General features: G+C 35.1%; 1 protein-coding gene across 2 annotated transcripts in view; it reads left to right on the top strand.

The window, feature by feature from the left end:
• The window catches only part of LOC128017335 (NT-3 growth factor receptor-like), a 90,403-nt gene extending 81,350 nt beyond the window's left edge, over positions 1–9,053 (top strand). For both annotated transcript variants that reach the window (XM_052602686.1, XM_052602685.1), the window contains 3 exons: positions 288–531; positions 6,166–6,324; positions 7,609–9,053. In XM_052602686.1, coding sequence (XP_052458646.1) covers positions 288–531; positions 6,166–6,324; positions 7,609–7,794 — 589 coding nt within the window. In that variant the 3' untranslated portion in view covers positions 7,795–9,053. The remainder of the gene's footprint in view (positions 1–287; positions 532–6,165; positions 6,325–7,608) is intronic.
• The last annotated feature ends 3,963 nt before the right edge of the window (positions 9,054–13,016 follow it).

The following is a 13,016-nucleotide window of genomic DNA, read 5'->3' as shown; positions in this document are numbered from 1 at the left end:
ATTTCACCAAGCAGTTAAAGCACATTTTTCTTTGCCTTGACTTACTCACTTCAAATTAGACAGCTTTACAGGATTAAAGGATTAGGGGGGGAATTATTTTATGGGGCAATAAGGCAGTGCGTTTGACCACTTCGACCCTGTGCCCTTTCACATTGATCCATAATCAATTTTCCCTGCTCAGATCCTAAACGCAAGTAACTGCAAACCTGGACAAAGCTTAGAAGTGAAGGACAATTACTGCCAAGACTAACAAGTGTAACCAATGCGCCTTTCTCCCCATGTTTCAGAGCCCATGGTCCAGACGCCATGATCCTCGTTGACGGCCAACCGATGCAGCCTAATGGGGAACTTGGTCTCTCGCAGATGTTTCATATCGCTACACAGATAGCGGCAGGCATGGTCTACCTGTCCTCGCAGCATTTCGTGCACCGTGACCTGGCCACCCGCAACTGCCTCGTGGGTAACGGCCTGCTCGTGAAAATCGGCGACTTCGGGATGTCCAGAGACATCTACAGCTCAGATTACTACAGAGTAAGTTTAATTAACTACATTTTTTTGTGGTAAAAAAGGGTCAATTATAAAAAAATAGATATTTTATTTTCAACTTTCAGGTTTTAAGTAAAAGAAAAATTACAATCAAGTAAGGCACTTTCAACTGAAGTAAAAGGGTCCATTATAGTGAACGAAAATACATTTTTTATTCACCCTAATGATATTTGAAAGTATTTTTGTACATACAGTGAAAGTCACTCGGGTCCAATTTTATTAAGGAACCTATTGACTTTCACTGTGTGGATAAAACTGGTGGAAAAATTCTGGCACAAATAGATTTATTGTACTGTAGTATAACTTTGCAAATGCAAGGATTGCAAGTGATTTTATCACACCAGTCTGACGTTAACGGGATGTTTATTTTTTTACATATATTTTAATATTTATTGCGTAACCCTGTTTACTTCCATTGTAAATGCCAGACTAATACCATAATATTAACTTTTTTTCAGTTAATGGATTAGATTCAATAATTTTCTGTGGTAGCCAACATTATGACATTGGATTTAATCTTTTTGTTAACTTGATTGCTTTCAATTGCCCCAGATATGCATTTCTTGTTGGAATTGGTTGATTGCAGGCCTCATTGCCTCATAGGCTTATGCACCCCAGTTGTTGGGTGAAAAAATAATTATTTATATATAACTTTGGCAACACACACTCAAAACTGTATAATCCCAGATCACTCCATTCCAAAAAGAACTGATTAAAGGTTGTTTTTTTTTTTGTTTGTTTTTTTCGTAGGCCAGTCATTTTTTAACATGATGGGGAAAAGTACAAAAACTATCAACATTTTTTGAAAATGAAAAGTCCTCTCTAGGTCAAAATGTCCAAGACGCATCATTAAATCTGTGGTTATTTTACATTTACATTCCCAATCAATAAATATATATATAAATATTATCCTTTATTTGTACTAAAAACAGTAAGATATTCAATCGAGTTAAATGCCAAGGACTTCAAAATATTCCACTGAGAAACTGGTTTGTGGAGGGTTTTTGTATTCAAGCCAGTCATAAGCTAAAGGCCAGAAACATCTTTATCAGCCACACATACACACACTTACGCGCAGTCTGCAATATTGACAAAGCAGAGAGATTACGAAATTATTACCGCATTGGACACGTTCACTGTGTCAAGTGATTATAAATAGCGGATCCTGCCAAGCACGTAATCCACACATGGCGAGTCATATTGACGTTTGTTGTCCTCTGGGGCTCGAGCGTCTGGCCACAGGAATGGAGCATGACTGGAAGAGCGATTGAGGTACTTTCATCAGTGACCAATTCAACCGCCTTCGTCAAGATGTTATAAGTGGCACATCGACATCCTGTCACCCAATGGCCCGCCGAGTAGCTTTTTGCATGAGATGTCTTTGATAACTCTGTTTAGAGGCAGTGATGGTTGTACAGAAAACAGATTCAGGGGAAAGTCACAACACAGATCCTAGATCCTGCAAACACGCTGCGGATTGTCTTAGATGTCGTCGTGGGTTTTCTTCACCACCGATAGCCGATTACACGCTATAAACAAGTGCTATAAAAACATTTTGGTTTTTAACACCCTGTAAATACACATGAAATGTCATCACATTGACAAGGTTTTCTTTCTGAACTCTCAAAAGGTCCGTTTTTACTTGAGATTCAGCCAAGTGTTGTAAAAGGTTGGCGAAATCTGTTATCGGTCATGGATGCATAGATCTGCTTCTCCTGTTGAAAAAGAGTAAATGCCCAGAGAGTAGCTCTAGTGGGGCTGTAATCCATTCTCCACCATGCTGCTTTGCTCTTCATACCCATAATCCAATCTAGCCCTCTACCACCGAGCCACAGACTAACCCGTAATCCAGTTTACAATCTACCAAAATAAAGAAAAAAAAAAACATGTTGCCTTCTTCCTAAAACCCACACCACACTGACAGAACAGAAAAAGATTCATCAAATTCCACTTTCAGTCTTTTATTGCCTAATGGGCTTATCCATTTTCAAACCGTCAAGCTAATTGCTCCAGTCTCAACGACAAAGCCCAAGGTGATACAGTGGATAGTGGTCTGAATGACTGTTTAACCAATTTTAGTTGCTCGTCTTAATCAGGGATTTGAAAGTAATTTACATTATTTAAGGGCCATGTGTGTGTGTCTCTCTCGTGGAAGTCCATTATTAAGATTAGTGTTACTCAACTTAAATTAGCAGTTCACTTGAATATATCCAGTAACTCTAATACCATTTGAAGCTGTAGGTCACTGTTCAAACAGAATTCACATTGTTTTATATTAATAGAGTTATATGAATTCCTGACAATTCGATGCATTTTTAATTCTTCTTATTGGCATCTTGTTTGCTACCTCAATTTATGTTTGATTTGTTAATTAGTCAGTCTCAATTCAATGCTGGGGAACAACTGTGCAAGACACTGACTTCAAAGCTTTATACTATAGATAAAACGTACTGATTACAAAAGTTGGCAGAACATATTGATGTTTTAAGTTATCTATGCTTTCAGGTGTATTTTTTTGTAAAACACATATTCATCTAATACATTTAGATTTTGTTTCATGCAAAAACAACAACAACAAAAATCTAATATCACAAATGAGATGGTTTCACAGCAGGGGTACTGCAGATATGAGAAGCATATCTCATGCTTTTTATTTCACTACATCTCTCACTAGGATACTCAATTAAAGATGTTGCAGCCTTATATACTTAAAAGAGAACATATTAGAGTTTACATGAGACGCAGGGCAATGATTACTGTGTAATAGCTGTGTAGTTACTATGGCAGGAGAAAAAAATAGATTCTGTGATGCATCGCGATCCTCTCTTCAGCAGTTCTGAAACAATTCTAAATATTTCAGAATCTATTCTGAGCTTGTTTTTTCCTGCATGTGGTGCATATGCACTAGAGACAATCGTGGTGGGCTTCATTGCAGGATGTGAGATATGTGTGCATTGCTTGACAGTGTGTGCTTCCACCCGCCGTTATTTCAGTTTTATACTTTAGATTTGCTTTCATTGATGCCGCTTGGAATGCAGTAAATATAAGATGCACGAAACTCACATACTGACAGACTTTCATGTGCACTTTGTGTTTCTTCATCCTGAAGCACTTGCATCTCCAAATACTTTTATGACATGAAATTGACAGAACAGGACAAAACAGCTGATACAGTATGTCGAAATAGACTTGTGCATTAGCGTGAATGCAGCCTATTAAACCCGCCACTGTCTATGTTGTCACCAGTAATAATCAAACAGAAGTAATGCTGAGGAAAAAAGAAAAACCATAACTATGACTGTCTGTAGACTTTCAGATACTGAAAGTGATAATCGTAATCTAATCGAATCTTTCATACAGTATATACTAAATGTTATAAATATGTCACAGACATGTCAGTGTTGTGTCAGAATGGGTATCTTCTCCCAACTGTCACTTGCAATAGGAGCAGCTAAAATACCAATAAACACAAACTCATTTAAAGAACACAACCTGAAAAGGTTTCGATAAGATATTGACTATATGCAGCAGACAGTAGTCACAGGAAATTGGCTAATTTCTTACGTGGAGGTAGACTTCCATTAGTCTGCTCTCTCCCAGCCGGAAGTAGGATCAATGTAACGGCACACAACACAGGGAATAGTAATTACAAAGACAATTCCACGCCGAGCTGGAAGGGCTCCAGCAATACCCGGTAGTCTCTTGAACATTTCATGCTGGCACAGCATGATGAATGAAGTGGAATTGATGTGAATAAGAAATAGATTTGAGAATAAGCCGTTTTAATCGAAACTGAGTGCATGCACAATTAACAAATTATTGTTTAGTCAATTCTCACACTCAAAGCATTTTACAGAGTGGGTCAGGATCATCAATGTGTTATGTACTGTTCTTATAAGAATTCTGTTCTTATAAATTATATTATAGAAGAATCCCATTACGATACACACACGTGCTGTGAAGAACAACTTTCTATTGGCTGCTTTCATGATCAGTCAACTATGGCTGAAGTGAATGTAGTTGGAAAGCTCTAAATATACAACTATATATATATATATATATATATATATATATATATATATATATATATATATATATACAATTTTGGGGTTTTAAACACTTTGAGTGATAAATATTTACTGGTTATATTTTTATGGTTTGAAGCACTGCTTCTTCTCTCAAAGTGCCATTTGGTACAATAGGTAAAATTAAATGCCAAAAGGTAAATTTACCTGCCATTCTTTGGCTTGATAAATGTTGAATGGTTATAATTAATGGCTTGAACTGAGGGGAAATGCAGTTAGTATCAATAGCAATACTGGTATCAGTGATAATGGTCTTCATGAATAATATGCAACGTAGTTAAAAGATGTCATCAAACTTATTTAAAATACAACATCATGTTATTTATGCATTAATTTGGGGATTCAATGTAAAATTATGAAAATATAAATATATTGTATGTGATCAATCTTGATTAATTAGAAAAAAATGTGCCACTAATTTTTTAATTATTATTATTTTTAATCTATTGACAGCTCTAGTGTAAATACTCACCCATTCAAGAGTTTGGGGTTGGTAAATTTTTTTTTATAGTTTTTAAAAAAAAGTCTCCTATGTTCATGAAGGCTGCATTGGTTTGATCAAAAATAAAGTAAAAACTGTAATATTGTGAAGTACAGAATTATTACAACTTTAACTGTTTTCTATATTAATATTTAAATATTAAATTAAATGATAAATTAGCATAATAACTCCAGACTTCCGTGTCACATGATCCTTTAGAAATCATTCTAATACGCTGATTAGGTGTTAAAATAAATATTTCAATGTTAAAAATAGCTGCTACTTAATATTTTTGTGGTAACATCGATAAATGTTTTACAAGATACTTGATGAATAGAAAGATTAAGAACATTTATTTGAAATACATTTTATCTCTAACCATTTAAAAGTCATTACTGTCATTTTTTATCAGTTTAATGCATCCATGAATTAAGAATGCATCATTGCATCTTTGAATATAAGTATTAAATTCTTTCTTTTGAACAGTAGTTTATATTTACATTATTCATTCTTGCTGGTGTACATGCTCTTTCATATCCTCATTGGGGTCTGTGTATCATACGCAGTGGCAGCAGAATTCACTGAACTGCCACACACATACACACTTTCATTACAGTTCAATTTTTGTAATTAATTTCAGCTTCAAAAACTTTTTTTTTTTTTTGATAGAAAATGTTTTGCAATGCTGTTTTTTCTTCAAAGTCAGCCTCTAAAAACAGTTAAGCACATGATCTCCCAGAGCACATTGATAACGCAATTCACAACGTCTGCAGAAAGTGTATCAACTTAATACATGGATGTCAGCCTTAAAATATAAAATTTATATTTCAGGATTATATATATACAGTATTTCTTGAATTAAAATTAAGTGCTGCATTAAAAAAGAAAACAAGAAAAGTAAGCTGTGACAGCCTCTGTCGGGTGTCATGTATGCATATTTTCAATTCAAATCAGTAGACTAAGCTGTTTGCTTGTTTACAAAGAAAGGGAAATGTCCTCCATACTGCGTAATATGTTTTGTGAGCAATGCCTGATGGTTAATCTGTCTTCTAGGTGGGAGGTTACACCATGCTGCCCATACGCTGGATGCCTCCGGAGAGCATCATGTACAGGAAGTTCTCCACAGAGAGCGATGTATGGAGCTTCGGAGTCATTATGTGGGAGATCTTCACCTATGGGAAACAGCCATGGTATCAGTTATCTAATAATGAGGTAAATGTTCGCAAAAAGAGATGGAGCCATTGTTAGAACGTCAGTGTGAATATGACATTTTTAGAAAGTGAGTGTGATCTCTACAGGCGGGGTGTCATGCTGTCAGAGATCAGGTTAGCAGCTCACATCTCGCCACACACACAGTTATGTTGGAAAAACTCGTGATCAGTTTACTGGACTGTATTTTAAGGCATCATATGTGCACTGACATGAGCATTAAATAAAAGGAAGAAAAGGTCCAAAGATTGTATATTTAAAAATAAAATGAAAAAAAAAAGTGCAAAGGAAGTTGTATATTCCCTTTTTGTGGATCTGTCAGTTCCATTTTGCATTATGACAAGCTCATATGTGACCCTGGACCACAAAACCAAACTTTGCTGGGGTATATTTTTAGCTATAGCCAAAAAACAAAAAAATAAATAAAAATGTATGGGTCAAAATATTTTTTTTTCTTTTATGCCAAAAAATCATTAGGTTATTAAGTAAAGATCATGTTCCATGAAAATATTTAGTAAATTACCTACCTTAAATATATCAAAACTTAATTTTTGATTATTGGTAATATGCATTGCTAAGAATCCATTTGGAGAAATTCTCAGCATTTTTATTTCTTTATTTATTTATTTATTTTGCACCCTCAGATTCCAGATTTTCAAATAGTTGTATCTCGGCCAAATATTGTCCAATCGTAATAAACCACACATCAATGGAAGGCATATTTATTCAGCTTTCAGATGATGCATAAATCTCAATTTCGATTAAATTTACACATAAGTCTCTCTACATATGTGTGTGGTGACAATTTGTTTTAATAAATTAGTTTTAAATATATTTCAATATAAAGTAATTACATCTTAACCATTTGTATACCTCTTATTTTTTTATTTTATATTTTAATTAAATTTTTAATAAGAGTTCAGTCCAATTAAAAATAATTTGAAACAATACACCACCATTAGAAAGTTTTATTAGAAATAATAAAAGATTAGAAATAACTATAACAGAATAACTTTATGCTGTTTATTTTTGATGTGTAATATTTTAGATTAGAATGCTTATATTGATCAAATGGGAGTTTGTTATGAGTGAATTATGGGAACGGGACAAACAGAGTTAAAATCTCACCGTTATTTCAACCAACGTTTCTGTATCAGATTGGTCAGGAAGCTCAAACAGAGTCACAAAGTGCAACGTTATTTATATTTGACTGAAATAGCATTAAAAAGTAAACACACTACCTCTAAATCAATTTCATACATTTGCTCTCTTTTTTTTTTTTTGCAGGTCATTGAATGCATTACTCAAGGTCGGGTTCTAGACAGGCCTCGTCTGTGTCCTAAGGAAGTGTACGACCTCATGTTAGGCTGCTGGCAAAGAGAGCCGCAACAACGACTGAACATCAAAGACATTCAGAAAGTTCTTTATGCTCTGGGAAAAGCCACGCCTGTCTACTTGGACATCCTCGGCTGAGACCGGTGCGACGGCTCTCAGCAGAATCCAACACAATCCAGGAATAACCAAACAAGCCCTTTTCCCCGCGTCGGCGCTCCACTGTAAAAACACCAACACGTCGGAGATGGACTTTAAGTGCCTGCAACACTTTTTTTCGATACACTGAGTATACATAAAAAAAAAAAAGTAAAAAATATTTAAAAACAAACTTTTACATTTTGTTTACTGGTACAGTATATAGTGTACAGAATTATTCTACAAAGACAAAAAAAGATTCCTATAAAATGATGGCGAAAGCAGAATGTTGCCTTCGGTGTGGCGGCTCTAATTTTGAGAAATTATGATTTTCAGTGTTTCATTTTATAAGCATATATACACACAAATATGAATATATTTTTATTTATTTCGTTTCATTTTGAAGGTGAAGTATGGGTGCCTGTCATGTTTAGTGCTGTTGATATATTATCTTTTCAAGACGGCTGCTCTTCGGTTCTGCTCTGCTTTAACAGCTGGGGTTTTATGAGGAATGCCTTATTAGATTTCGATTATTTTGCAGATGCATCTTTTTCTCTTACTTTTTTTTTTTTTTTTTTTGTTCCTGCAACTTTGATTTGACGGTCTATAGTTCTTGAGCAGGCAACATGGAACCTTAAGAATACTAAAACGTTGATATATTTTCATCGTACCTGATTGTATATACTGTAAATTTCTATTCTTGTCAACCTGTTAACTTATTTTCCTTTATATGTGTTTTGATTTCTTTTTCGACACACAATAGTTCTTCTGTGATGTACTCTTTAGAAAAGGGTCAGCCAGGAGAGAACATAAATATCACACAGTATCTTAAAATGAGCACTTTGCGGCTCACTATTAATACAGGGTGTGTCTAATATCCCGGCCCGAGTCCAGTCTGTAACCGTGCTGCCAAAACTGAATGTGGTAAAACTAGAACTAAACTGCAGGTTCTTGGTCTCCGAGATCCTAAAATGACACCTGTTTGAATTAACGTTTCGCAGTCTTCATAGCGTTTGATAAATATCAATGCCATTGCATCTGAAGTTAACAATTTCATGTTGTTGTCTGTAGCTAAACTGTTCTATGTTATACCAGGGGCTGTTTCTCTGAGATGTTTGTTTATGCGACACCAAATCTTTTTGACGTCAATTTCGATGTGGATTCTCTTGCCTCTTTGCAGTACCACAGATATTTGCAAACGACATATTCAAATGGATGTTTAGATTAAGTATAAAATAAATATAAGAACCTTGTCAAATCAAGTCTTTTCTGTTCATTGTGTTTAGGCCATCTATTGTTGATAACGGCACTTCAGAGATTTGTAGCATAACCTAGTTTTGACTCATTGTGACGGCTGGATATGTCCTGTCTTTTGCTTTTGAGGCAAAGTACATTGAATTCTAATAGAGTTTATTCTAATAGCATTTGAATATCAGCCCTATCCACAATAGTGCCTTGCTGGCTAGCAATCAGCTGAGGAAAAAGCCTTTGGGTTCTAACATATTTTAATGTGGCAATTTCTTTGAAAGATATTTAGTAATATAATTCCTTGTAATAAAAGAGTGTTTTTAGGATATTTAGAATGTGCAAATTATATGTATTGAGCAGTGCATTTAGTTTATTCATGTGGAAACTGAGGCCATGTGTATGCAATGGTTGTCAGGCTTAACGAGTAACCATAATCATATCATTAAACCATTAAATGTCAAATATACTCATACGCCTGTGATGGAAAAATTGTATGCTGTAAATGTAATGTTGCAGATTATGCAATTACAATATTTCATTATACATTTTGCGTCAACACATTTGATACCTTTTAGCAATCCAGGCAATTTTAAATGTACATCTACAAAACATGTCCAGGTCATATTTTACTTTAAAAAAAAAAAAAAAAAAAAAAAAACCCATGATAGAAATAGTCAATTATATTATGCTTTAGAAAATAAATAAATCACTGAGAATGAGAAGTAATGAGAATTTACCTTTTGGAAAATGTGATGTTTTGCTTGTCGTGAAAATGTCGTGATGCAAACTGTACACTCTCAGAAAAGAAGGTACTAAGCTGTCACTGGGGTGGTCCCCAAAGGTACAAAAGCTCAAATATACATATTTGTACATAATTTAGCCCTATATTGTACATGTTAGTACCTTAAAGGTACATATTATTACCTGAAGTGGTAATAAAGGTTTATTTTCTTCATCTTAAGGGTTATTTTGTTATGCAATGTCTGTCAAGGGGTTAAATATCTGACCATGACATTTCATGCATGGACATTGACAATATACAGAAGGAGCATGACAAAGTGCTTATTAAATCTGATCATCACAATTTCACAAATTCAACTAGAGATTGCTGTGTCCATTGTATAATTTCTCCATCACACATGATGACTACTGTATTGCTTTTAAAGTGATAACATTTGATACATACCCCCGACTGGAACTCTGTGTATATGAGCCACTCAAGTCTAGCTAGATGGGACTGCTTTAGGCAGATGAAGATGTTCCCTGTCAATGGCGTTATCATAATGAAGGGGGACTTTCATGGAGCGCTGTGAAACCCAGCTGTTTCAGTATCAATATTAAATCCCTTAAGGGTGCACAGACTGAGAACTAAACCTACATTCCCCATTGCCTTCATAAACGCAACACAAATGTGCACTGCAATACATCTGAGTTATTGTATTGCTTTATTAGAACACTCTAGATTATTATCCATGGAATCACGACAGGTACAAAGACAGTATTGAGACTTACAATATATTATTATTAAACTGAAATGAACTTTAAAAAAAAATAAAGAAAAAAATGACACCACTGTTAAATTACAAAGACAATTGCCTTTAAAGCTATTTAACCACTTTCGAAAGCCTGCCCTCATTCTCCATTATGACTGATTGTCCTCTTTAGCTAAAATATGACTATAATGTGATTAAAATCACATAATCCTTGAGGGAGTTGAAGAGCTTTTCTAGACCGAAGAAAAAAAAAAACATTACAAAAATCGAACTCATTTCAAGTTCTTTATACATAACATACATTCATCATGATGCAAGCATCACAATAATCCACATGCAGTCCATCAATTAATGTCTTGTGAAGCAAAACGCTGCAAGTTTGAAACAAATTTGTCATTAAGGTGTTTTAACCTCAAACCACAATTTCCGGATAAAGCAGCAGTCTATAATCCATACGAATGCTTCATCCAGCCAAAAAGTCCATATCCTGTTGTGCTCTCACACCAAAATCCACCAATTTATTTATATAGAGCAATTTTCACTGGTAAGCAGTGCTTAATGTGTGTATATTTCTCTCCCGATTCAGAAGACCCATCTTTTTCACTGAAGAAAGCTAAATATTAGGGGTATAAGACTATTTATGGAAGAAGATATTTTAACTGGACGCTTTTCACTTCACAATATGTTAAAAGATGGACTGGAGTGGTGTGGATTACTTGTGGATTATTGTGAAGTTTTTATCAGCTGTTTGGACTCTCATTCTGACGGCACCCATTCACTGATTAAGAAAAAAAAAGTCTGAAACCTACATCGTGGATGGCCTGAAGGGGAGTAAATTTTCAGCAAATGTTTTATAAACAGTTTGCAAAAAAAAAAAAAAATGGGTGATACATCAAAGGTAATGAAACCGTATAATCTACACTTCAACCACGCAATCATTACACCACTGCATAGCCACAAGTGTTCAAAAAGTTTTAAAGCACAATGTTGGCACATTATGGTCACATTAAATGCTTAGTTTGGCAGGTGAAAATTGTTCCCGAGAGAGCAACCCTATTTAGAAAAACATTATATCTAGATTAGTGATGACAGGATATTGTGAATTATTGCACACAGTTGCACCATAATCAAGTGTTAAAGTTATTAAGAGTAACTTTGACTCCAATTTTTAAACTAGTAAGTAAAAAAAGGAGGGGAATGAATCTAGGAATTTTCTTCGAATCAAACTAAGCGAATCCAGTGACTGATCCAAATATGGAAAACATGAAACAAAGGGAGAGTCATGTTGAAGAGCTGTACATACTTGTGGTGCTTTCTCCTGTCACCCCGGAGCATTATCCAATTCCGGCGACAGGTGTTGACACCTAGATTAACCTTGGTTTGCAGAGAGCCAGGCTGCCGAGAGCTTATTAGAATGCACTGGGGATGAGAGCTCCACTCCAGGGCTGCAACCCTCAGGGGCTTTGTCTGCTGTGTGTGTCTGACAGCTCGACTACCTGTCTGCTGTGTGAGTGTGTACCATCTAAAAAGAGAATGTGTGGACTGCGGCAACACTGCATTACTGCACACACAACCATGCTCGATCATCTTTCAACCCGGTTTCCCCTGCAGGAGGAACTCTTTTCATGTGCACGCGTTCAATCAAACTTAAATTTGATTGAGCTAAATCTACTCTCACTCACTTATGCAAAAACATGTAACTATCTATCTATCTATCTATCTATCTATCTATCTATCTATCTGTCAACCATGGGCTTATAAAGAGTTAAATTACACTTGCGAGAGTTATAAGCTAAGAATAAGTTTATCATATATTTTCAAATCAGTTGAAAATAGTGAATGCAATTCATATTCAATGTTGAAATGTATCATTATTATTATTTCATCAGACCAAAGGATGCTTTATACTGTTATTAGTGACCAATAATGACAATGGATTGTCACCAATAGCCTTTTGAGTTTTCACACACATTTAAATGCTGAATGCAATTTGCACAACACAGTTCCTGATGTTGCCTGTCGGCTCTTTAAAATGGTGAAAGTGTGGATATATGCCCGGATATCATGCTCTTCGCCATCATTTGATCTTTTGATGAATTACTGCTGCCATGAACAATAGAAAACATAAACATTACATTTCATTTACCGCCTGCTTTCTGTGGGCAGCAATATGATGCTAATTACGCCAGACAAATAGCACAGAGTTCTGTGAATGAGACACGATAATGAGCCTAATTAACATAAGATCTGTGTTTGTGCAGAAAAGAATGACAAGGACTTAATTTAAATACTATTTTAGTGTATTTAGCACCATTTTGCATGACACAGCAGTGAACTGTGATGTGCTATTTGCAATTGATAACCAGTGACCAGAAGGGGTCAAGTTTTTTTCCAAGTTAGTTTACCCCACTGGCCCCTGCTGGTAGATTTTGTAATTACACTGAAAATTATAAATATAGAACGGAATTTACAGAATTTAGTCAG

Source organism: Carassius gibelio, chromosome A7 (assembly GCF_023724105.1).
Source record: "Carassius gibelio isolate Cgi1373 ecotype wild population from Czech Republic chromosome A7, carGib1.2-hapl.c, whole genome shotgun sequence".
Taxonomy (NCBI): domain Eukaryota; kingdom Metazoa; phylum Chordata; class Actinopteri; order Cypriniformes; family Cyprinidae; genus Carassius; species Carassius gibelio.
Note: the sequence above shows the minus strand (reverse complement) of the source record. Positions and strands in the feature narration are given on the sequence as shown.